This window comes from Sus scrofa, chromosome 1 (assembly GCF_054392235.1).
Source record: "Sus scrofa isolate SSC_HxYL_T2T_F1_AM1 chromosome 1, Sscrofa_HxYL_maternal_Yorkshire_Landrace_v2.0, whole genome shotgun sequence".
Lineage (NCBI taxonomy): Eukaryota > Metazoa > Chordata > Mammalia > Artiodactyla > Suidae > Sus > Sus scrofa.
The window spans coordinates 271,753,716-271,780,850 of record NC_139383.1 but is presented as its reverse complement, the minus strand read 5'-3'; the positions used below and the strand labels follow the sequence as shown (position 1 = coordinate 271,780,850).

Here is a 27,135-nt window from a genome sequence, read left to right as displayed (position 1 = left end):
TTTAGGCTCCTCAGTACATTTTTGGTAGGGTTTACTTTACACAAGATTTTCAGGTAGGGTTTATTTTACACAAGATTTTCATCTGCACCAGAAATATCTGTCATAAAAAAGGACATCACCATTATCATTATCATTCTCTTTCTTCTCCTGGGGCAGCCCTTCCAAATTCCCACTGGCTGTCACATAGAGGAACCTCTGGACCTTTGGAAGGGGCTCAGCCTAAAGTTCCTAAAAGGTCTTCAAGGAAGGGCCCTTAGAGAGCCTCCCTCCCTGTGTTCCTCATTAGTTTCAGATCCAAGAAGCACAGAAGGTGTCAGAACCAGAGCCTGGCTGTATCCCTCCCACACACTCTTCCCTCTGGGAAGACACAGGATTCCACAGGTGTCTGTGGACCCCCATCTAAACTTCCCATGGTGCCCCCAGAGTGGAGGCACCTTGTGACAAAGCCAGGTCAAGTCTCTCTTCTCACCCCACAGGGCTCTGCCCTCCCTGTCCTCCTCCACCTGACATCCACAGAGCAGGTATAAGACAGCACCAGACAGAAGGAGCAGCCCTGGCTGTACCATCTGTAAGGCAACATGCCACCCCCTTGGGGACCTCAGTGCAGTTCAGTTTCCTTTAGCAATCTAAATGGAGACTGGCTTAGGCTACTGGTTTACAAACTTTTAACAAAGACCTAGCTCGATACATAAAAATAATAAAAGCACATCGGTACCAGCTTAAGTATGAGTAGGGGGCCTCACACCCTTAACCCCCACCCAGGTAGCCCCCAGGGTACCTCTGTGAACCGCTGGGGCTCTGCGGAGCAAGTCTGAAAAACCCCGGGCCAGCAGTTCCCCACGATTCTTCCTATTTCAGGATGCTCAGTTCCAATGCTCAGGTGGAAAGGTTAAGTGTAGTGGGCTCAGAATCTATGTCTCCACTGGACAAGGCACCAGGATCTTCTGATGTCAGTCACATTCAGGCTAGCAGAGTCAGCTCCCACCCTGTGAGGCTATGTCTAAGCCCTAAGATTCCCCCAGTCCTACATGTACTCAGGAAACCCAGTCTCACTTCCTCAGGACTCAGGAATAACAATAAACACCTCCTCTAGCTAAGAGAAACAATCCTGCTTGTCCCTGAAATTCCATGAACAATTCATCCTTTTGGATAAAGCTCTTCCAAGTTCCCCTAGAAGGTGGCAGTCATTCCACACACTTCTGGGTAGCAGGTCATTGGGTCCAATCCTCAGAGAAGCAGGAGAATAATAACTAACTAGGTGTTCAATATAGGCTCAGTGACTGCAGGTGACAAACCTCACCCTCAGTGCCACCTCTCCTTGGCCCCTACACACAGTCATCTTCACCCTCCCCCCGGCCACCTTTAAATATGATGCATTCCGAGACAAGTTCCACTGGGTTCTTGCTTAGTTTGGCCCAGGGTCCTCTTCCAGCCTCAGGAACCTTGGACCTTCATCCTTCACAAGTTACTTAGCTCCTCTGTGCTGACAAAAGCTTGGAATCCAAAGATGCTAGGAGGCAAAAAGAAGCCTATCCTCCTCCAGAGAGTAGCTGATGAAGGCCAGAGGAAGCCAGCAGGATGAACAAGAAGCCCCTACTCATTCCTCCTCCATGCCCTCCTCCAGCCACTTTAAATAGTGCACATCTCCTTGGTCCATGGGAAGACTGAAGATCTCCGGGATTTCAAAAGGATGCACCAACCTTTGGAAAGAAGGCAGAGCCCTGTGAGTGACTAGGATTAGAATCAGCCTATGCAATGAAATCCAACTGGCCCAACTCACTTGAGGCCTCCCTGATTTGCCTGCAGCCCAATTGTCTGGCCCCACAGCCCACCGCTCCTGAACCTGTTACCACCTGTCACCAAGTGATGAGTTAGGCCAGATGCTTTAACTTTTTTTTTTTTTTTTAGGGCTGCACCCTCAGCATATGGAGGGTCCCAGGTTAGGGGTCGAATCAGAGCTGTAGCTTCTGACCTCCACCACAGCTCACGGCAATGCTGGATCCTTAAGCCACTAAGGAAGGCCAGGGATCGAACCTGTGTCCTCATGGGTGCTAGTCAGATTCATTAACTGCTGAGCCACGATGGAAACTCCTGGTCAGATGCTTTTAGTCTCACGGACATGGGTTCAGATTCAAGTCTGCCACTTACTAGCTATGTAAGCATGGACAAATCACTTAATTTCCCTAAAGGCCCTATGAAAGAGGGAATAAAAATGGTATCTACATGACTGGATTGCTGAAGATTAAATGAGACAAGGTATACAAAACACCGACCTGGTACACTGACTGGCACTGTATGCATTAATGTTAGCCACTACCTGTATTACCATCCAGCACTCACCACTGTGCCTTCCCCAAACAACTCCTCTTTCCCCCCTACTTCTGTACTCTCTTCTCCACCTAGTTCTCCCTGCTCCTGCAGATTAACTGAAAGCCTCTCTGTTCCTCAAGACTCGACTCAACCACTGACCTTTCCCCAGGGACCCTCCTTGACCATCCAAACCTCAGCAATCTTCCCCTTCTCCCTGTTTCACCTGGTCCTTGGCACACAATGCAAGTTCTTTCCACTTTCCAACATGAAGAAACCTAAAGCCTTGGGCCTCAGTCTCATCTGTCAAATGGGAGTAATAATTCTGTTTCCTTTTTGCTGAATTAGGCACTGTAAAGTTCTCACGAGATAGGACGCTTACTATCATGTGTATGCAGGTGCTTAAACATCAGGAATAAGTGGGGTAATTTTATCCAAGGCCTGAGAACAATGACTTTTCTTAATTTCACGGATACCTAGGCCAGTGTATGTGTTTTGTTTATTTATTTATTTAGCCTTTTTAAGGCTGCACCCATGGCATATGGAGGTTCCCAGGCCAAGGGTTGAATCGAAGCTGCAGACGCTGGTCTATACCACAGCCACAGCAACATAGGATCTGAGCCTCATCTGTGGCCACAGGTCATGGAAACGCTGCATCCTTAACCTGCTGAGCGAGGCCAGGGATTGAACCTGTGTCCTCATGGATGCTAGTCAGATGGTTTCCTCTGAGCTACAGCGGGAACTCCTGTGTTTTATAGGCAGACATACAGAATTCAGTATATATATGTCTGAATACTACTGAGACACACAGAATAAGGCATTGGCGGAACACTTTAGTATTAGAGCTGCCACTGATACGGCACTTCATGTGTATACTGTGTCACATACATTGGCTGTAATATGCATAACAACCCAAGGTACTAGTATGGTCCCCATTTTATACATGGGGCAACTGAGGCTCAAAAAGTTAAGTAATCTAACACCTTTCCGCTACAACCACAAGTGGAGGAGCCAGGATGAGACCCTTGAGGTCAAGCTCTGGGGTTTACTGTCTTAACCCTGAAGCTGTCCCTCACAATCTGGCTGTAATTTCTCAACACTGCTGGTTCTACCAAGGGTGCCCGATTTCCACACCTGCACTACGGTGGTAACACGAGGGCCTACTCTACCACCGGATCTGAGACCTGATACAGTCATATAACCACAGAATCCTGCCTGGTTTCTCAAGAAGTAAAAGGAACAGGTCTGTATCATCCAGACAGGTGACTTGCATCCATGGCTACACAGAAGTCAAACTGAGTGCTTTGAAGAACACCATTCTTGACCCCCATTCCAGTTGCATAAAGTCAGAAATTGGAGGTGGAATCTAAATTAGTAATTTGAAAACATCTCCTCGTGATTATAGTATGTAGCCAACATTAAGAATCACTGGTTTAGGAATTCCCATTGAGGCGCAGTGGAAATGAATCAAACTAGAAACCATGAGAGTGAGGGTTTGATCCCTGGCCTTGCTCAGTGAGTTAGGGATCCGGCATTGCCATAAGCTGTGGTGTAGATGGAAGATGCGGCTCGGATCCAGTGTTGCTGTGGCTGTGGTGCAGGCTAACAGCTGCAGCTCTGATTTGACCCCTAGCCTGGGAACTTCCACATTCCTTGGATGTGGCCCTAAAAAGCAAAAGACCAGTGAGTCTCAAGCTTTTAGTGTGCATAGGAATCACCCAGGGAGCTTGTTAAGTTGTAGTTGATTCAGGAGGTTTGGGGTGAGTGCAAGATTCTACAGTTGTAGCAAGCTTCCAAGTGATGCCAATTATTCCAAAACTACACTCTAAATGATAACTAAGAATTTAGACCAGTGCTCCTCAAAGTGGAGTCCACTAACCCCTGGGGAACTCGAAGTCTTTCAGGAGGTTCAGGAGGCCAAAACTATTTTTATAATAATACTAACTTATTGAATATCTTTTTGTTATGTTGACATTTGCACTAATGTGCAAAAGCAACGATGGGTAAGACTGTAGGCCTTAGCATGCATTAAGACAAGGGCACCAAACTGTACTGCCATTGTATTCTTCATCATCACATCACATCATCACTCCCTTGAGGGAGTTTCCTATTGTGGCTCAACAGGTTAAGAACCCAAGTGATATCCATGAGGATACAGGTTCAATCCCTGGCCTTGCTAAGTGGGTTAAGGATCTTGCATTGTCGTGAGCTGTGGTGTAGGTCGCAGACACAGCTCAGATCCCGTATTGCTGTAGCTGTGGTGTAGGCCAGAAGCTGCAGCTTTGATTCTACCCATAGCCTGGGAACTTCCTTATGCCACGGGTAAGGCCCTAAAAAAAGCAACAACAACAACAAGACTAAGATGGGATTTGAATACAGTTAACTATGTAAACAAGTTCTTCTGGGTCTTCAATAATTTTTAAAAGTGTAAAGGGATCCCGAGACAAAATTTTGAGAACCGCTGCTTTAAAACTAACTCACACTTCAGATGAAGAGTCTGAGGGACAGGGCCTCACCCAGGGCCATGTGGGAGGCTCCAGGTCTCCTACTTTTCAAGCTCATTCAGGCAGTTTCCTATCCTGGCTGGGAGGAGACAACACTGTTACCTGATATAGCTGGACAGCAAACGGACCTTGGAAGTCTTTGTCTTTATTATCTGTAAAAGAAAAAAAGAAAAGTAAAACTCACTGCTTTACAACCTCAGCCCCAGCTCTGTAGCTGCTCGTTTGTCTGGCTAATTAGGACACAGCATTCCTACAGGTCCCCAGGCCGCTGTCACTGGCTCACACATGAACCTAGGGCATCTTATGTGTGGCAAGAACCTCAGCCAGTTGATCTTTGCTAATTTTTAATTGGAACCTTGGTCTCATTCTTCCCCATCAAGGCCCCATCCCCCTATCCTCACTCACCAATAGGATCTCAGTGGCTTCTTCTATTTCTCCATTCCAAAAGTACCTGGGGAAGGGAACAACAAAAAAATGATCGTGCTCACAAGATGAGTTCAGTGAAATAAACTTGGCCTAATTAGGTGACTTACTAAGATGGAAACTTGAAAAATCTTGCCAAGCTCATATTAAAAAAGCCTAGAGCTGGCCAGAGTCCTACACGTCATCTGGTCTAAATATGCTTCTGGTACCTACCTTAAAATTCCTGGAGAAGAGAGGCTCACCATCTCTTGAGAAAGTCCACCTACCTTAAAGGTTTTCACATGAGATGGCTTTTCTTATGATGTACCAACATTTGCCACCCAGTTGTTTTCTCCAACTTCCGCAGGAATATCCAAACCAGGACGGCCCTGCAGAAACTCCTATACATTCTCTCCTCCATACTGGGCATCCCTAGTTCTTTCAACGCTCATCCCATACTCATGGCTTCCAGGTACCTCCCCATCCTTTGGACTGGTACTATTTCTGTCACTGACTCTCAAAATTGAGTGCCCACCAATGGGTAAATTAAAAAGCACACAAAGATTCAGGGAGGAAATGAAATGAGCCTTATACAATATGGAAACAGGTCCACGAGTCAAAAACAAAGTCAATGACAATGTTTAGAAAAGAGTATGAGAAGAGCATCATTGGAAGGAAAGAAATTCAGTCTAAGTATATCTATGCTGACCCAGGGCAAGTCCAAAATGACAGGTCATTGGCCTTACCTGTCTCACACAGCCATGCTAAAAGCATGAATTTTAAGGAAGGAGGAACCTACGAGGGGGCCAGTAGGCTAAAATTCTATTCTAGTTCCCAAGCTCTGGCTTCCAGACTGGCTTTATGTGAATCATCTATAAAACTTTTTTCCCCTCTTTTTTTAGGGCTGCACCTGTGGCATATGGAAGTTCCTGGGCTAGCGGACAAATTAGAGCTGCAGCTGCTGGCCTATGCCACAGCCACGCTGGATCCAAGCCATATCTGCAAGCTAAACCACAGCTCACAGCAACACCAGATCCTTAATCCACTGAGCAAGGCCAAGGATCAAACTTGCATCAGTGGATACTAGTTGGGTTCTTAACCCACTGAGCCACAAGAGGAGCTCCTATAAAACAACTTGAAATTTCAGAGACCAAGGCCTACCCTTAGGAAGACTGACTGAATAGCTCCAGAACAGAACTCAGGAATCTGAAGACTAGCCAAATTTGAGAGCCATAGCTACAGATGACATGAGCTACTAAGGGAACAGACACTGCCAGGTAAGAGAAGGCTCTCAATATACAGCACTTTTTTGTTTTGACCTTTAGACATTATTTCTCTTTCTCTCTCCTTTCCATCAGGAGAGGAAGGAGATGAGAAAAAGGCTGATCAGAGAGTTCAAGGCACAAATAAATCCTGCACAGCTATTACTGGATTTCTGAAATATTTTGATAAGGGAAATGGTATAAATCAGGCATAAGTAAAGGAGCTGATAAAATGAAAGGCAGACAATACTCAGAAACAGCCTGTCACATATGCTAAACTCTCAAAGTTTTCCAGAAAATCCAAAAGTAATGGAAATTATATTCTTTGATATCCCTAGTTGGCTTACTCAGGGGTGGAATCTTCAGTCTGACTTTTTTTTTTTTTTTTTTGGTCTTTCTGTCTTTCTGGGGGGAGGGAGCTTCACCCACGGCATATGGAAGTTCCCAGGCTAGGGGTCTGTCTAATCGGAGCTACAGCTGCTGGCCTACACCACAGCCACAGTGATTCCAGATCCAAGCCACATCTGCCACCTACACCACAGCTCATGGCCCTCCCTCAAGGCCAGGGATCGAACCTGCAACCTCATGGTTCCTAGTTGGATTCAGTTCCGCTGTGCCACCACGATGACGGGAACTCCCAGTATGACTTCTTTGTTGACAGTAAGCTTATTGATTTAAACAAACAATGTGCAAACCAGATTCACTGTTCCTAAACTGTAGGTTTTTTTCTCCCTTCTGTAAAGACAGGCTGTTTTTGCTTTTGCTGAATGACAAACCCACTGGTTGATTTCCTTTTAATGCAAATTAATAGTTAACTCCTGATTAATTAGATGTCTTTGAGTTGTTCTTTGACAATTCCCCACGAGTTACAGTGCTCTTCCCACCAGGCAGGACCTATCTTAACACTCCCATGCCCTCCCACTGACCACAGCAAAACTCAGAGTGAGGGAGTTCCCGTCATGGCTCAGCCGTCACAAACCTGACTAGTATCCATGAGGATGCAGGTTTGATCCATGGCCCTGCTCAGTGGGTTAAGGAACTGGCGTTGCCATAAGCTGTGATGCAGGTCGAAGATGAGGCTCAGATCCTGTGCTGCTGTGATGTAGGCTGGCAGTTGTAGCTCTGATTCAACCCCTAGCCTGGGAACTTCTATATGCCATGCCAGCTCTAAAAATAATAAAACAAACAAAAAAACACACGAAAACTCACAGTGAGGATGCCTTAGGCAGGATGTTCACAGAGGCAGCCAGCTTCTTATCCAGTATCGCCCTAAAACAAAGAAAGACAGTCACTGGGGCAAGTGTCCAGCATCTTAAGAGAAAGGATAAGGGACAGGAGTTCCTGGGAATTACCCAGGAAACCTAAGTCTAAGTGGATAACCACTTAGAGTGCCCCTCTCCAACTCAAATCAACACATTCCATGACTACTGCGCACAGACCCTCTGAAGACAGTTGTTTATAAGTCTTTCCCTGGGTGAGGAGAGAAGCAGGAAAGCAGTTATAAGGACAGGCCCAGTCTGCTTAGGGAATGGGAATTTATCAGCACTGAACAGAGAACAAAAAGACCTGGGTTCCATTCCAGCCCTGCAGGAGGATGGCTATGTGGCCTTATGCAAGCTTTCTTTTATTCTAGGAATAAGTACTGGAGCACCTATTCAAGACAGGCACAACCCCTCACTCAACCCAACTCTCCTGCTGTACAACGAGATGACTGGTTCAGTCAGTGGTTTCCAACCCTTTTCACCAGCAAGAACTCCTTTCATTATGCCACCTTCTTCTCCTTTTCTGTCTCAGATATGTATTGGGCTGACACTCGGTGTTTCTGGTCTATAGATAACCATGTGACCACAAGCAACTGATACAACTCCAAAGAAGAGCAAAAAAAGGCATCATATCCTGTTTGTCTTTAGCAAAAATAGGCTCTGTTTTTATTTTGTAAAGGTTTCTACCACAGCCCTAAGAGGACAATCATCACCTTTTCAGACCTCTAAAAACTTTTTTTTTTTTTTTTGGACAGATCAGAGTTTAGAATTTCTGCTCTGACAGTCTGATTGCTATGCATAATAAAACACGCCTGAAGTAATACAGGTGTCACAGAGACAGTCACCAAGTCATAGATGCAAAAAAGTGCTCCTGAGTATCAAATCCCCAAGCCCTCAGAATCAGGCAGGCCCTGACAAACCCCTCAGATCTCAGGCAGCCAAAGGGGCCTCATCTCAGTCCTCTGAAGAGCGTGGCCCCTGCCAAATAAACCTCATGTGAGCCCTGATTACTGTTCCCTCCTTCCCTCGGTCACGGCCAAGAGAAGCGACCTACTTTCTCTTTCCCTGAGTGCCAGGCTGACCAGCTCTATTTAAGGCTCCACATTAATGTGGTATTACCACCATCCTTGTTACCTTGGAAAGTTCCAGGAGATAAATAAATCCCTGGGTGTAGGAGAGGCATACGGCACAAAATTGTTTAGGTAACTGCTGCAAGTCTTGCTCAATCAAGTGATCTGCTAAGAAATTACATTTCATTGGTTCTGAAGGTGGCAAGCAAACACAGGGACTCAACTAAACCTCTAGAAAAAAATAACTCATTGCCTAACAGGCCTCCAGTCTCTTTGGGAGTGTGAACGCCTTGATGACTAATCATACCTATAAAATTATAAAAGACTACGCTATTCACAAAGCCCCTATGGCAGGGAGTTCCCTTTGTTGTGCAGCAGAAATGAATCTGACAAGAATCCATGAAAATTCAGGTGTGATCCCTGGTCTCGCTCAGTGGGTTAAGGATCCGGCACTGCCGTGAGCTGTGGTGTAGGTCGCAGACACGGCTCAGATCCAAAACCAAAAGACCTTGCTACCAAAATTTACTATCAGGGTATTTCGCATTCAAAAAAGATGCTGCGTAGAGTATTCTACGCAGCAAGATTATCATTTAGAATAGGAAAGAGAAAGATTCCTCAGATAAGCAAAAATTAAGGGAATACAGCAATACCAAACCCATCCTTAAGGAAATATTGAAAGGATTTCTCAACAGAAAAAAAGCCAGAATCTATAGGAAAGAGAAAATCGTAACTGGAAAGTAAATCACTTAAATGATCCAGTACATAGAAAAAAAAGTTTTGTGTGTGGAAACAAAGACAGTCACAATGAACAGCAAAAAGATAAACACGAAGATGTAAAAGAGGATATCAAAATCATAAAATGTGGGGGAGGGGAGTTCCCGTCGTGGCGCAGTGGTTAACGAATCTGACTGGGAACCATGAGGTTGCGAGTTCGGTCCCTGCCCTTGCTCAACGATCCGGCATTGCCGTGAGCTGTGGTGTAGGTTGCAGAGTTGCTGTGGCTCTGGTGTAGGCCGGTGGCTACAGCTCCGATTCGACCCCTAGCCTGGGAACCTCCATATGCCGCGGGAGCGGCCCAAGAAATAGCAACAACAACAAAAAAAGACAAAAGACAAAAGACAAAAAAAATTAAAAAAATAAATAAAATGTGGGGGAGGAGAGTACAAAAATATAAATTTTTTTCTAGAATATATTTGAACCTATACAATTACCAGTCTAATAAGGCAGGTAGATGGGGAAGGGGTTAACATTCAAAAAACAAGGTAACCACAAATCAAAAACATAAAATAAATTCACTAAATCCAAAAATGAGAAAACACAAGCATAAAAGGACATCAAATCACAAAAGGCAAATCAAAAGAAAAAGGAACATAGAAAAAACACAGAATCAACTGGAAAACAATGTTTAAAATGGCAATAAATACCTATCTATCAATAATTACTTTAAATACCAATGGCGTAAATGCTCCACTCAAAAGACAGAGAGTAGCAGATTGGATTAAAAAAAACAAGAACTTACAAGAGTTCCCATTGTGGCACAGTGGTTAACAAATCCCACTAGGAACCATGAGGTTGCGGGTTCGATCCCTGCCCCTGCTCAGTGGGTTAACGATCCGGCATTGCCGTGAGCTGTGGTGTAGGTTGCAGACGCGGCTCGGATCCTGTGTTGCTGTGGCTCTGGCATAGGCTGGCAGCTACAGCTCGGATTCGACCCCTAGCCTGGGAACCTCCATATGCCGCAGCAGTGGCCCAAGAAATGGCAAAAAGACCAAAAAAAAAAAAAAAAAAAACCAAGAACTTACAATATGCTGCCTACAAGAGACCCACTTTAGGGCAAAGGACACATAAACTGATAGAGGATGGAAAAAATTCATTAAAAATTCATGCAAACAGAAATAACAATAAAGCAGGGGTTGTAATACTCATATCAGACAAAGTAGACTCTAAAAGGCCATAAAGAAAGATAAAGAAGGACGCTATATAATGATAAAAGGAACAATACAAGAAGAGGATTTTACACTTGTCATCATTTATGCACCGGAAATAGGAGCACTTAAATACATAAAACATATACTAACAGACATAAAGAAACTGACAAGAATATAATAATAGTAGACATTAATACCTCACATACATCAATGGACAGATCTTCTAGATAGAAAATCAATAAGGCAACAAAGATCCTAAATGATAAAATACAACAATTAGACTTAATTGATATTTTCAGGACATTACCTCTCAAAAAAGCAGAATACATATTTAAGTGCACATGGAACATTCTCCAGGACTGACCATTCCCATTGTGGCACAGCAGAAATGAATCCAACTAGTAACCACGACGATGGTGGTTCAATCCCTGGCCTTGCTCAGTGAGTTAAGGATCCAGTGTTGCCATGAGCTGTGGTGTAGGTCACAGATGCAGCTTGAATCCTGTGTTGCTGTGGCTGTGGCTTTGGCTTCAGCTGCAGCTGCAGTTCCAATTCAAGCCCTAGCCTGGGAACCTCCATATGCCTTGGGTGGAGCCCTAAAAAGCAAAAAAAAAAAAAAAAAAAATCTTTTCTGACCACAATGGCATGAAACTAGAAATCAACCACAGAAAAAGAAATGAGAAAAAAATGAGGAGATTCAACAACAAGCTATTAAAAAACCAATGGGTCAACAATGAAATCAAACCGGAAAATATCTTGAGACAAATAATGAAAATACAACCATACAAAATCTATGAGGAGTTCCCATAGTGGCTCAGCAGAAACAAATCTAATATCCATGAGGATGCAGGTTCCATCTCAGCTGTTGCTCCAATTTGACCCCTAGCCTACTGACTTCCTTGTGCCACTGGTGCAGCCTTTAAAAAAAAAAAAAGAGCGAGACAAAATCTCTGAGATGAAGCAAAAGCAGTTCTTGGAATTTTGAGCAAAACAGGCCTTTCTCCAAAAAACAAGGATAATCTCAAATAAACCACCTAACCTACCACTTAAAATATAATTAAAGAACAAAAAAAAACCTAAAGTCAGCAGAAGGAAGGAAATCATAAATATCAGAGAGGAAATCAATAAAATAAGAGGTTTAAAAAAACAGTAGGGAAAATAAATATCAATAAAAAAGAGCTGTTTTTTTTTTTCCTTTTTCTTTTTATAGCTGCACCTGAGCCATGTGTTTCCAGGCCAGGGGTTGAAGCGGAGCTGCAGCTGAAGCCAAAGCCACAGCCACAGCAGATCTGAGCCACACTGCTCCTTAACCTACTAAGTGAGGCCAAAGATCAAACCGACATCCTGAGAGACAATTGGATCCTTAACCCACTGAGCTGCAATAGGAATTTGAAGAGCTGGTTCTTAAAGAGGGTAAACAAAATTGACAAACCTCTGGCCAGAATGACGAAGGAGAGAGCCCAAATAAGACAAAATAAATGAAAAAAGAGAAATCTCAACTAATACTGCAAAAAATACAAAAAAAAAAAAAAAGAGAATACTATGAACAATTATACCAACAAATCTGACAAGCCAGAAAAAATGGTCAAGTGCCTAGAAACAAACAGCCCACCAAAACTGAATCAAGAAGAAACAGATAATTTAAACAGACCAATCAATCACTATAAGAGAAACAGAATCTGCAAATTTTTTGTTTGTTTTTGGTCTAAAAGGGTCACACCCGTGGCATATGGAAGTTCCCAGGATAGCAGTTGAATCAGAGCTGCAGCTACTGGCCTACACCACAGCCACAGCCACGCCTGATCAAAGGCAGGTCTGCAACCTCTAACACAGCTCTCGGCAATGCTGGATCCTTAACTCAATGAGCAGGGCCAGGGATCGAACCTGAGTCTTCATGGATACTAGTCAGGTTCGTTACTGCTGAGCCACAACAGGAACTCCAGGAACTGCAATTTAAAAACTTCCTACAAACAGAAGTCCAGAAGGAGATGGCTTCACAGGTGAAGTCTACCAAACATAAAAGAACTTATACTCATCCTTCTCAAACTCTTCCAAAAGAGTGAAGAGGAGGCAACATTCCCAAAGACATTCTATGAAGCCACCATCACCCCAATACCAAAACTAGACAAAGACACCACCACAAAAGAAAATTATAGGCCAATATCTTTAATGAATATAGATGCAAAAATTCACAACAAATATTAACAAACCAAATTCAACAACACAAAAAAAGATCATACACCACAACCAAGGGGGTTCATCCCAGGTTCACAATGATGGTTCAAGATAAGCAAATCAATTAATGTGATACAACACTTCAACATAAAGGAAGACAAAAATCACATGATTATCACAATAGATGCAGGAAAAGCACGTGACAAAATTCAAAATCCACTTATGATAAAAACTCTCACCAAAGTGGGTATAGAGGGAATACATCTCTTCAGGATAAAAGCCATTTATGACAAACCCACAGCCAATATAATACTCAATGGTAAAAAGCTGAAAGCCTACCCACTAAAATCTGGAACAAAACAAGAATGCCCATTCTCACCTCTTCTATTCAATATATTTTTAGAAGTCCTAGTGACAGAAGTCAGTCAAGAAAAAAAGAAACAAAATATATCCAAATTGGAAGGGAAGAGGTAAAACTGTCATTATATGCAGATGACATGATACTATATACAGAAAACCCCAAAGACACCACACATAAACTACTAGAACTGATAAATTCAGCAAGGTAGCAGGATATAAGATTAATATATAGAAATCAGTTGCATTTCTTTATATTAACAATGAAATATCAGAAAGGGAATGTAAAAAGGCAATACCTTTTTAAATCACACCAAAACTCCCCCCCTACAACCTTAGAAATAAACCTGACCAAGGAGGTGAAAGACTTATACACTGAGAACTACAAAGCATTAATAAAGGAAACTGAAGATAATTCAAAGAAATGGAAAGCTATACCATTCTCTTGGATTGGAAAAACTAGGTCATACTACAGATTTAATGCAATCCCTATCAAATTACCCATGACCTTTTTCAAAGAACTAGAACAAATAATCCTGACTTTATATGGAACCAGAATTGCCAAAGCAATCCTGAAGAAAAAGAACAAAGCAGGAAACATAACCCTCCCAGACTTCAGACAATAATACAAATCTACAGTAATCAAAATGGCATGGTACTGGCACAAAAACTGACACATGGATCAACAGAACAGAATAGAGAGCTGAGGAAAAAATCCACACACCTACGGTCAACTAATCTTTGGCAAAGGAGGCAAGAATATACAATGGGAAAAGATAGTCTCTTCAGCAAGCGGTGCTGGGAAAGTTGGACAGCCACAAGTGAGTGACGTTAGAATACATCCTCACATCATCACACAAAACTGGCTTAAAGACTTAAATATAAGACAAAAGACTCTAAAACTCCTAGAAGAGAACAGAGGCAAAACCTTCTCTGACATAAAGAATACCCATGTTTTCTTAGGTCAGTCTCTCAAGGTGATAGAAATGAAAGCAAAAATAAACAAATAGAACGTAATTTTTAAAAAATACACATTACCTAGCTTCTAGTGCTACAAGGTCACATTTAGCTACACCTGAGCAGGGGCTACTCCCTCTAGGCATGACATATGCTTCTCAGTTCAATAGTTTCCACTGTTCTCCCTCCCAACACCTAGGAATAGTGAGTGCTGCTATCTACTATCATTCTTCATCATGACACCCTAGCCCACGTGGCTCATTTAAGTTAACTGGAAATATTTGTGTCTGTGACCCTGGTCCTAATTCAATTCCCTTCTTTCCTAGAAAATAATGACTTGTCTAAGGTCCTACGTGGTGTTGGCAGCACGGAGGACACTAGAATTCAGGTCAATCTGATAGGGATGGAGTAGGCACAAGTAGTTGTAGAGGTCCCGGTGGGGAACCATAGTTAAAGAGGGAAACTTAGGGGGCATTGGGAGGTCACTGTTAGTTAATAACTGCTCCAGAAAGCCATCAGGACAAGGCAGCCTTGCTTGACTAGTCCCTCTAGTAAGTGACACTGGGGAAACTGGACAGCTATAGGTAAAAGAATGAAATTAGAACACTTCCTAATATCATACACAAAAATAAACTTGAAATGGGTTAAAGACCTAAATATAAGACCAGATACTATAAAACTTAGAGAAATACATAGGCCAAACACTCTCTGACATAATCCACAGCAACATCTTCTCAGATCTACCTCTTAGAGTAATGACAATAAAAGCAAAAATAAATAAATGGGACTTAATTAAACTTAAAAGTTTTGCACAACAAAGGAACCCCTAAACAAAAAGAAACGACAGGAGTTCCCGTCGTGGTGCGGTGGTTAACGAATCCGACTAGGAACCATGAGGTTGCCGGTTCGATCAGTGGCCTTACTCAGTGGGTTAACGATCCAGCGTTGCCGTGAGCTGTGGTGTAGGTTGCAGACGTGGCTCGGATCCCGTGTTGCTGTGGCTCTGGCGTAGGCCGGTGGCTACAGCTCCGATTTGACCCCTAGCCTGGGAACCTCCATATGCCTCAGGAGCAGCCCAAAGAAATAGCAAAAAGACAAAAACAAAAACAAAAACAAAAAAAAACAAACAAAAAGAAACGACAACCCACAGAATGGGAGAAAATATTTGCAAATGAAGCAACTGACAAGGGATTAATCTCCAAATTATATAAATGCCTCCTGCTTCAATACCAAAAAAATCCATCAAAAAATGGGCAGAAGATCTAAATAGATGATTTTCCAAAGACATACAGATGACCAAAAAAACACATGAAAAGATGTTCAACATCACTAATTATTAGAGAAATGCAAATCAAAACTACTATGAGGTACCACCTTACACCAGCCAGAATGGCCATCATCAAAAAGTCTACAAACAATAAATGCTGGAGAGGGTGTGGAGAAAAGGGAACCCGTTTACACTGTTGGTGGGAATTAACTGGTACAACCACTATGGAAAACAGTATGGAGATCCCTCAGAAAACTAAAAATAGAATTACCATTTGATATAGCAATCCCACTCCTGGGCATCTATCCGGAGAAAACCATGACTGGAAAAGATACATGTACTCCAATGTTCACTGCAGCACTATATACAATAGTCAAGACACAGAAGCAACCTAAATGTCTATCGACAGAGGAATAGATAAAGAAGATGTGGTACATACATACAATGGAATATGACACAGCCATGAAAAGGAAAGAAATTCCTTTTCTAGGTCCAACATGGATGGACCTAGAAATTATCATGCTATGTGAAGTTATTCAGACAGTGAGACACCAGTGTCATATGCTGTCACTTATATGTGGAATCTAAAATGAGGATACAATGAACTTCTTGGCAGAACAGATACTGACTCACAGACTTTGAAAAACTTATGGTTCCCAAAGAAGACACACTGGGGGGAGCTGGGAATTTGGGATGGAAATGCTGTAAAACTGCATTGTGATGATCATTGTACAACTATAAATGTAGTAAAACCCACTGAGTTAAAAATAAATAAAATTATACTTTTTTCATTAATGTAGTCATAGTTTGAGTCATATAGGTTGACCCTCCTAAAATGTCTTCCTGAGGTGATAAATTATTCTTAAAACTGATTTTGACTGTTAAATCCTAGATGGAAGAAGTATTTACTCTTCTTGGTAAGTTTTGCCTACATCTGCTATGTAATGAAGTGTGCCTATTATTTTATTTCCTTTTTTCCTTATTAGATGTATACTGTTTCTCTGTAAATAAATATGCCTTTTGAACTTGTGGGGAGAAGAGAGAAGATGAGAGCCACAGTCTGTATCTGGAGATGATGGGAACCAGACCAGACAGGAATTTAGAGGCAACCATTAAGGTCAATAGTTAGAATGCCACAGCAGGAGCAAGCACACCCCCTAGATCTCCCATGGCCCAAAGAACAGTAATGGGATGTTTGTCTCCAAGCAAAACAATAAGTGTGGGGATTTTGGACAAAAGGCAAAACATTGTTCTAGTGACTGTTGACAGCCAAGGACAAAAGGGAGAATGTATGCCCAGCCAGTAGAATGTCACTCCTCACTCACAACAAAAACAGTGCTGCCTAAGGTCAGTTCCTGCAGCTGTTCCTGGACTTCCCCACAGGCATAGCTAAAAAGATGAGTAAGTCTACAACTAAGAATTACAAAACAAGAGTTCCCTTGTGGCTCAGCAAGCTAAGGATCTGATGTTGTCATTGCTGTGGCTTGGGCTGCTGCTGTGGCACGAGTTCAATCCCTGGCCAAGGAACTTCTGCATGCCACAGACAAATAAATAAATTAAATAAGTATAATTATGTATATGTGAAAATTGCTAAGAGAATAAATTTTAGAGTTCTCACCACAAAAAAGGTAACTGAGATGATGGATGTTTAACTTTATTATTATTTATTATGTTTAAATAAATTATAGTAATAATTTCACAATATATACATAAATATAATCATTATGTTGTATACCTTAAACTTACAAAATGTTATGTGTTAATTATATCTCAATAAAGCTAGAAAAAAATTTAAAATAATTATAATTTTAGAAAGGCATGATTATTGTACCCATAAAACAAAATCAGACAATTATAAAACAAAAGCAGCTGGTTATTAAAAACAATTTGAAATCTTGAAAAGGAAAACTATAAAACTCAGTCTAAAGAAAACTATAAAATTTAGTCACAGAAAACAAATTCAACATCTGTCTAACAGGAGTTCCAGGAACTTCTGGAATAGGAGACGCAGAAAGGTTAGAAAGAGTAAAGAGAATATACTTAACAGAGTAATAGCTGAACATTAGGATAAACTCCTAAAAACTATCAGAAAAAGCATTACCTACAATGAGGCCCTATTCCTGACTTTTCATTAGCAACCTTGAATGCAAGACAGAGACTTCTCTCCAAGCTGATACTGATCCATTTATCTGAACTGGCCTTTCAACTATTTAGAATCCAGACATTAGAATCCTTCTCCTCCCAACACCCAACCTCAGAGATGTCTGCTGAAGTTGTTCCCTGACAGGATCCAAAGTGAATAATCCAGGGGTCCAGCAAGTTTAGCATAGACGCTGGGTCTTTAGACTGAGTTTTATAGTTTTCCCAGAACCAGAGAAGGGATTTCAATTCCCTAGCTGCTAAGAGTACACTAAGGTCATATTTCTGGAGTAATCACATGTTCTTTTAGACAAGATCTGTTCTTCAAAGGTAATGTTAATAAGGAAAAAATAAACATTCTGGTTAGAGGCATGAAAGATGGACTCAAATGCAAAGTTAATCTGTGACCATCAGTTTGGAGGCTATGTGCCCCCGAAACCAGACAACACATAAAACACTATAACTTAGTCTATCATCAAATTTCAAGAATGCTGAGTTGTAGAGCAAAAAGAAAGGGAGCTAGGAGCCAAATCCAACACCATTACCACCACTCCCCCACCACCTCCTGCCTCACTAATCCTTTTCAAAGCTGCAACTATAAATAAGAGTGAAGCAGGGAAATTCAGACACAACAAACATTTATTCAGCATATACTACATCTGAATTACTGGAATATGGGTTGTATATACATCATCTAATCCTCTAAACAACCTTGTGAGGTAGGTGCCATTATCCGATTTTATAATTCAGAAAACTAATGCTTAGAGAAGGTAGGCAACTTGCCGGAGGTCACACAGCAGGTGGGAGAACCAAGATTCAAACTCTGTCCTCCCCTTTAGGGCTAGTCTCACAGCATATGGAAGTTCCCAGGCTAGGGGTTGAATCGGAGGTGCTGCTGGGGCCTAGACCACAGCCAATACCAGATCCAAGCCGTATCTGCAACCTATACCACAGCTCATGGCAACGCTGGATCCTTAATCCACTGAGCAAGGCCAGGGATTGAACCCACATCCCCTCATGGACATTAGTCAGGTTCATTACCACTGAGCCACAATGGGAACTCCCCAAACTCTGTTCTGATTACAAGGCAAGTGTTCTTTCTACCACAGCACAGCTACTTTTAAAAATTTGCCATTGGAACTGTTTTCCTCCTACTTGTCATGGGGAGCACCTCTGGGACTGAGCAAAGACTACCTCCAAGAAGAAAGAGAGCTGGGCCAGAATTAGAACTCTCAAATTCTCAACCTGCAGGGTTCCATTGTTCTCTTAACACCCTGGGCAAGCTACTTATCTTGTATCTCCTATATACCCCCACATGCCACTCAACACTTTCAGTCCCAGCAACAGGATCCTCCCGGGAATCATTTAGCCACGCTTCTCCTATTACCCCAAGCAGATAGCTGTGTAGTTCATCAGTGGACAGAGGGGGTTGTCAAAATCAAGAGAAGGGCCCCAATGTGGCCCTTTGAAGGATGCCGGTAGCTCCCCAGGCCTCCTGGGGCAGCACCTAAGCCCCTTCACCATACCTGGCAATATCTCTGGCAATCTGCTCATTGGGACAGTTGACAAAGACGATGGAGTAAGTGCCGGAGACATAGCTGCCAGTGACAAGTGAAAGGAGCTGCAGGCTAAGGGTCTTGAGCATGGGGTAGGTCAGGAAAGAAGCTGTCAGGATCTACATGGTGGGAAAAGAAAAGCACAGATCAGCAACCACTTACTACTGGTTATGGCCAACTCACTACTTGCCAGCTCAACTCACTATATGCCAGCTCAAGCAGACTGGCCCCAAGGCTGGGCATCATATTTTCAACCCCATTTCCCATCCACAAAATAATTACTGGGATCTGTACTGAGCTTTAGCACTTAAAAGTTTTCATACCTATATTATTTTGCAAATGATTAAAAAAAAAGGGGGGGGAATAGAGGTTCAAAAACCAATTAACGTGCTCAAAATCACACAGCTTTTAACCGGTGAAGCCAAGATTAGGAGTAGAGCCTAGGTAACCTGAAATCCATTTCTATTGCACAAAACTGCTACCGGAGGTATTGCCAACTGTATCACTTAAGTTCAATAATCCTGTGAAGATTATTATGAATAAATTATTAAATCTATTGATGTTTTAGGGAGTTAACTTCACCTTCATTCAACTGTGTATGTGCCAGGTGCTGTGGGGAGTCTAGTGGGAAAGAAAGCCTAATTCTAAAACAACGTGACTGTGCTACTGTGACAAGAGAGCCAGAGGTCCAACAGGAAGGCTCTAACTGTGGGGACAGGAAAAGGCTTTGAAGAGAAGGTACCATCTAAGTTGGAACTGAAATAACAGGATTACAAGAGAGGGCGATATGACAGTTACTAACTCAAGACGTATTTAGGGACAGATGAGCTACCTAGAATGCATGGGTCTTAAGTCTGTGGGTATGAGATTGGGAGGTAATGAGACTGGCTAGAACTATAAGCCATGTCAAGGTGTTAGGGGTTTGCACTCAGTGATAGGGTGCTTTTGGAGGTTTTATGTAGGAGGATAATATGACCAAGCTGAGTAGAATAACAAGGAGGAGGATGGAGAGTGATCAGAAGGCAGTCTATTCAAAAGGTCATTACAATGTTCCAGGAAAAAGACATTAAGATACTAAGAAAATGCCAGTGACAACGTGAGAGGAAAAGAGAGTTGATATAATTTTTCTTACTATTTTAATGATAAACATTTAAGATAATAAGAAATGAAAAGATTTGGAAGACTTCTTCCATTCCAGGGTTCTCTGCTTGGGGAATACAAAGAAGTCATTAACAGGGACTGAGGCAACTTGCAAGGAGCCCCACTGTGACTCAGGCAAGAATGAACAGAGCATGCTTCTCCTGCCTCCCAGCCCAGGGCTCCTGTCTTGCTCAAATAAACCTCTGTCCTCTCACTCCTACTTATAGCCCGGCCCTGCCTGGCTCCTACTTTTTGGCAGGGCCTGAGTAGTGTTTTTATGTCCTTAGCTTCAGCTTGACTAGAAGCCTGTCTGGGGCGGGTTTCTCATTCCCCTCCCACTACCTCCACCAACACCTCCAATCCAATACACTAGTCTTCTGAACTAAATCAGTGATCAAAGAAGGAAAAAGAGAACCAGGCTTTCCAATGAAGTGGGGTGTGTGTGTGTGTGTGTGTGTATTTAACGACAACTCAATTAGATTATACAGGAAAAAACTAAAGGCACTATAGAACAGGATTTAAATCCTAGTGCCAGTACTCCTAACTGCATGTGGCCTTGGACAAGTTACTTCCTTTCCTTTCTGTAAGTGTTATCTAGAAATTGGAGATTATGACATCTGTGCTGTCTCAAAGTTGCCATAGGTTGAAACAAGATAGGAAAAACTAATCCAATAAAGGAAGGGACGGTACTTTGCTCATCCCTACGTCCCCAAGACAGTTCATGGCACATAGCAGATTCTCAAGCAATACTTCCAGACTGGTGAATTAGAACACCAAGATGTTGATACTGAGACTAAACAGCCTTGTGAAGTAAGCAGGGCTTCTGGGTCACCCACAGTGCTTTTGGCAGAGAACTGGACATACCAGGACACTGTCGTGTTAAGTACACGACTCTAAGGAAGCTTCTGGCACAGACTAGAATCTAAAGGAGCAATGGCCTATTTCCCAATCAAAAAAAGTCACTCCTAGGGAAGAGCTGGGGCATTTCAGCCAGTAGGTTATCAGTGGAACACAAAGCTAATAGAATTAAATATAAACTTCCCTAAAATATATTCAAACTTTTGTATGAACTCATGGTGAAAATACTAAGAGGCACTCTGGGTTGGTTCTTGGGTATTATCTAAGATAACAGATAACTGAAGCAGAAGACACAGAAATTATCTGACAGAACCAAGATTTGAATCCAAAACTCCCGCCTCTGGGCTCTCTGCATTTTGAGGAGCATGACTAGGAATGATACAGTGGGGGTATTTATTTCAGCTTCACTTAATCCAGTGGCTCCCAACCTGGGGCAATTTTGACCCTGCAGAGGACATCTGGCAACATCTAGAGATAATTTTGATTGTCATGATTGAGGAGGAGATGTCACTGGCATCTAGTGGGTACAAGCCAGAATTGCTCATAAACATCTTTCTACAGAACCATCGATCACACTTAAATACACACAGTTGTTTATATCTCCTGCACGGGACATGAGCTCTTTGGCCTCATTCATTTCTGCATCCCCAGCACTTTACAACCCAACAAGGAGTAGGGCTTGAGAAATGTCTGTGGATACCAACAAGAATCGGGAGCATGAAATGTCAGTCTGGAACCAAGGATGGACTATAATACATTAGAGAGAGTGATATTATATGAAAGCAAAATACATACATCACCACATTTCCTAATAGAAATTTATTATGGGAAAAAATTACAAAAGTCTAAAATATTTTCATATTTCTGTCTTTATGCCTTTTCTAATTTTAGAGTCTTTTAAAATATTTTATATCTCCTTTCAATTATTTCACATTTCATTCTACCTTTTTCCTTTTTTTTGTCCTGGAGTACATGTCTAGCCTTTAAGAGGTTATAGTTGACTTTGCAGTATGTGTTAAGGCAAAAGGGGCCTCAGAAACCACTCAGTGGTTTTAAACTTAGAACCCACCCTGTTTTAAGAAATGTGAATATTTTGAAATTGACATTATGTTTATCCATAAATTTTCCTTGGGTGAAAAATCCAGAATTTACACATACACACACAAATCAAGAAAATCTAGTCCCCAAAAGGGTAAGAGCCACTGATTTGTGCCAATTAATTAAGGACCAGAGAGAGGAAGAAATCATCAAAAAGTGAGCAGCTGGGTGGGCTAGACCCCTGGGCTTTTGGCCCTCCTCTGCAGGTCTCCTTTCTTCTTCCCCCTGAACTGTCGCAACCACCAGCTCCACTTCAGGTCCTCTGCAGCCACTTCCAACCACAGTATTTTAAAAGATGAGAAAACAAAGCCCCCAGAAAAATACAGAAAAATGACAGAGTAACTACATCGGAAAGAATCTATCCTGTAACCTTACATGAGAACTCACCAGCAGATACCCTTCACCACTCCAACGACCCTGGCAGTAATACACAGCCCAGTCACTCCTCCTCACAAGGCAGGGCATGAAGGGGTGCTAGTAATCTTCAGAATCACACCACAATCTCCAGAACACTGGGTGATGCCTCCAAGGATTTTACCATTCACCCCCAACCTGCCTGCCTCTAACTCAAAACCCAGGAATACTAAGAGAAATTCGCCTTCTTCCTCCAATCCCCAGGTTTAGAAGTAAGACTGTCCATAGCATCGTAGCCCGGGGAACACTCACCAGGAGGCATATAAGGACAGAGGGCCGCGGGCAGCCTGGCAGAGGGCACCGTAAACCCAGCCTGTCCATGGCGTCGCTGGTAATTTAGCAGCACAGCCTATTGGAACTGCAGGCCGAGTTGCTGGCTGATGGGCGGGCACGAAGGGCCTGAACTGCCCTCTCCCCTTACCACCTGCTGCCTCCCCCACTGCCCAGCCAGGTCCAAGCCAGCCTGGCTGTAAAGAGATAGTGGAGGGGATGGGGAAAGAGGGAGTAATTTTCACTGGGCAACTCTCTAGAAAATACAATCCAAGCACCATATGCAAACCTCCACCCCCTGCGAAAATAAAAATACTAATTTTCCCTTCTCATACTCACATGTACAAAAAAATTCATAAAATCCCCAGATGTATTAAAAGACTTAAGTTTCTTAGATATGTAAAACCTTCAGAAAGCACAGCCCACAAACACTAAGGCACACACAAAACTCTTCCACTTTAGAGGCCCATCCCCCCAAAAATAAATGAAGCACCCACAGCTGCTTTCCTGTATCACCCCCTCCTCCCAGGATCTCCCTTCTAACTCTCTCTGGCTTAGAACACTCTTGCTCCTGACTGCTGTGCCTATGAATTCATTCGTCTTCCCAGGCCAGCTGCTCTGTGCAGCCATTCCCAAGGTTAATGCCACGGTCCTCTATTTCGCCTAAGGCTCTTTGTCCACACTTTTGTTGCAGCATTTAACATCAACTATGGGGAGCTGCAAACAAACCTTAAAAAGCAGCAAACTAATGACTGACCGTTGCCCTTCGAGGATGCAGAGTCCACTGTTGTCACGGTTTCCAATTTTTGAATCCAGCTTTATAATGTGAAATATCTTAATTTTTAAATGACATTTCTGGGGAATGGCTTGAGTACACAAGGACATAAGTAAATTTTAAGGCAAGGAAACTTCTGTATCTTCATTATGGCAGTGGTTACACAAACATTAAAAAGTTCAATAACAAAAAAGTATACTTAAACTGGTGAATTGTATGTAAATAGCACCTTAAAGAAATGGTGAAAAACAATTCAAAATTGTTTTAAACTAGGCAGACCAAATAAAATACACCTGTTAGCCAAACTGGCCTGCAGGTGGCCAATTCATAGCCTCAGTATTTAACAGTTTACCTTCTATCTCATTCCTTGGGACTACAAATTCTTAAAGGCCTGATACAATTCCTAACAAAGGGTCCAACACAGCAGTTGTAGCCCTAATCGTGTCATTTACATCAACAGCTATGCAGACTCAGGCAAATTATTTAACCTGAGTTTTTTTGGGCGCGGGGGAGGGGGGTAAAGAAGTGCTAATACCTCTTTCACAGACCTCAAGTGAGAGTTAACAGAGGTTAATGGAAAAGTGCCTTACCAAACCTAAGACCATGTCAGCATTTCAAGAGCAGGTGATCTCATGCCAACTACCAAACAAGGTTTACTCAAGAAATCTCCACTTGTGGAAAAAACAGTGTTAGGGAAAATGAGGCTGAGTAGTCCTAAAAAAAAAAAACTTTATAGTCAAAGTTGATTTATTCAAAATAAATCAAGGCTGTAAAATTTTATACCTATTACATTAATAAGAAAGGCCACTGTTAAGGACCATTTTACCTTAGATTCTGAGATGATGTCCCAGAGTTCAGCACAGGACCCCGCACAGATTATGCTCAACAAATGTTTGTCAAGTGATCACATGACATGGATGCGTGACTGGTGATTATAAGGATGGTCATGATGAAGGTAATGTTGGGGTAACAGGGAAGGATGGCAAGAGATGAACTGTTATTTGGAAGAAACCATCTTTATAGTCTTTTCTTGCTTCAACTCAGGCACTTCTACTCTCTCCAGATTCAATTCCAAGATTAGACTCCAAAAGTCCATTTAAGCCTTTGGCAGATTCTTAAGATATGGTAAGTCTCAGAGCCACTCACTACCTGAGGCTCCAAGCTCTTCTGGACACTTCTTACCCTCTTTCTTTCTTTCCTCCTCCTTACTGGATTCAGATCCGGCCTCAAGACTCTTCAGATTCTGTACCATTTTTTTCACACACTTCTTTTTGTTTGTGTCTTCCTTTCTCTTCAACTCTCTGCTTAATTTTGAAGGTTCTTTTGCACCTCTTTATAAGTATACAATTTACTAAAATCTTTTGTAAAAGCCAAACTTCCAGCCAGGAAAGAATCCGTATCAACTGCATCAATGAGGTCTGGCGCCTAGTATAAGACAGTATTTGGTTTCCTTAGGTTCATCTTTATCTCTGGTTCCAGAGATTTGTCTTCTTCCTCATCTACAGATACAGACTGTTATTGCCAAAGCTTGAAACAAGTAGCTCATTAATTTTACTTTCATCGATATCAATGAATTGAAAACCCATCCATTTTGCAGACTGTTTTTCAACCTCTTCATTAGCTCTAGGGAAACATGCATAATCACCAGCATCATCCCAAAGTTTCCACTAGGCTTTATTAAGAGCAGCTGGTTTTTTATCATCCCTCACCTCTTTTATTACTACCAAAGCATCAGCAAGGCTTTTTTTTCAATAGAGTCAGCAAAGTGGTCAAATACATGCTCCGTGCAGAACCTCTTGAAAGCTTCAACTATACCCTGATCCAAGGGCTGAAGATAGTTAGTGCTTTCCAGAGGGAGAAACACAATATCAACATTAGAATGAACAAAGAATATGAGTCTAGGTAATTGGGACACCGGTCCAAAGTTAGCAACACTGAATTCAAGATTTTTTTCTGGGGTGTTCCTGTTGTGGCTCAGCAGAAATGAACCCAGCTAGTATCCATGAGAATGCGGCTTCAATCTCTGGCCTCGTTCAGTGGGTTAAAGATCTGGCTTGCCATGTGGTGTAGGTCGCAGACCCAGCTCGGATCCTACATGGCTGTGGGGAGGCTGGCAGCTGCAGCTCCGATGTGACCCCTAGCCTGGGAACTTCCATATGGCGCACCTGTGGCCCTAAAAAAGATTTTTTTTTGTTAAATAATTCCAGGTTCGATGAGTAAGACAATTAGGAAACCAATCCAAAATGATGACAGCTGTTAAAGATACTGTTAGTGACCGCCAGAAAACAGGAAGGCGTTTATTTTTTTCCACAAGACAAGTAGGATTAGGATCTTCATAAAGCAGCAACGATTTTTATCATTTTCTCACCTGCATCGATGGCACAAAAAAATGAGGGAAAATCTATCCTTAGCTTCCTCTAAACTTTCCGGATTTTTGTTTCTTTCCCCAAAAACACACGAAGGAAAGCACTTTCAAAACAGGCTCATCTCCTTGGCGTTGAAGACCTACTGAGACACAAAGCCTCCGGCTCCCCTCAGTTTCTGGAGTTGCTTGGAATACATGAGAGCCGACTGGGTATTTAACGGTTCTTCCTCCCCCACCAACTTCGAATTTCTCAGACTACAGCCACTTCCCCACTTCTCAAACCATCCCTTGTACGCTGAAAACTTCTCTGGGTTGCCCCCGCAGCTGGCCTTCGGCGTCAGAGACCGGCCCCCTTTGGTCTAATCCTACACCCAAAAGATTAACGCAAGTCTCCATCTTCTCAATGTTTACGACACGGGGAATGCACAGCACCTGGAGTAGATGGCGAAATATGCTGGCCCTGATGGCCTTCTCGTTTTGCTTCAGGATCCGTGTGGTTGCCTGACTGACGCCCAAAGGGCGCCCCACGCCGCCTTTACTCACGCCTTCCTCCAGGTTATCGAGAATTTTCATTTCGTCTTCCAGAGCCATGACCCTCCGCCTCCTCTTAAAACGTCTTTGGCCCGGGAGCAGTACGCCCATCCCTCCGCTCGGCCTAAGACGCTGCTCAAGCTGCAGCGGCCTCCACTTTAACCACTGCTGAGAGCCTGGCTTTAGAGCCGGGGGACGCCCGCAGGGCCGTTTAACCTTCGGTTGGTCCTCATTCTCCCTACTCCGCTTGCGGGGCACTTCCTCTGCCTTCCCTCTCGGTGGGAAAGAAGCAAACAGACCGCAGCATCGGACTGTGGAACTAACAGAGCCGTAGCCAAGATGACACCCCGCGCGACCCCGTAACATCAGCGACCCCAATGGGTCCTGGTCTCGCGAGGCTTAGCAGCCCCTGAGCGCGCGCGGCCGCCAACTCTGAAATGCTATTGGCTCGCCCTGGCTGGTCCCAGTCCTGCCAAAACTCAGGGAACAGAGGCTGCG

General features: G+C 42.8%; 1 protein-coding gene across 15 annotated transcripts; it reads right to left on the bottom strand.

Annotated features, from left to right (window-relative positions):
* On the bottom strand, positions 1 to 27,013 carry CUTAL (cutA divalent cation tolerance like). 15 transcript variants are annotated; one of them, XR_014826255.1, is made up of 6 exons: positions 24,568 to 27,011; positions 19,157 to 19,305; positions 7,685 to 7,744; positions 5,217 to 5,262; positions 4,789 to 4,963; positions 1 to 1,700 (listed from the first exon to the last, which is right to left on the bottom strand). XR_014826255.1 is itself a non-coding variant. In XM_005660390.4 (6 exons), exons 1-6 carry the CDS (start codon positions 27,001 to 27,003, stop codon positions 1,598 to 1,600), a joined length of 873 nt encoding a protein of 290 aa, XP_005660447.1. In that variant the 5' UTR covers positions 27,004 to 27,013; the 3' UTR covers positions 1 to 1,597. The 15 variants fall into 15 exon arrangements, 11 of the variants coding, with proteins under 11 accessions (XP_005660447.1, XP_084850462.1, XP_084850505.1 ...); XR_014826256.1 differs by having other exon boundaries at positions 24,924 to 27,011; XR_014826254.1 differs by having other exon boundaries at positions 26,110 to 27,011.
* Positions 27,014 to 27,135: the final 122 nt, after the last annotated feature.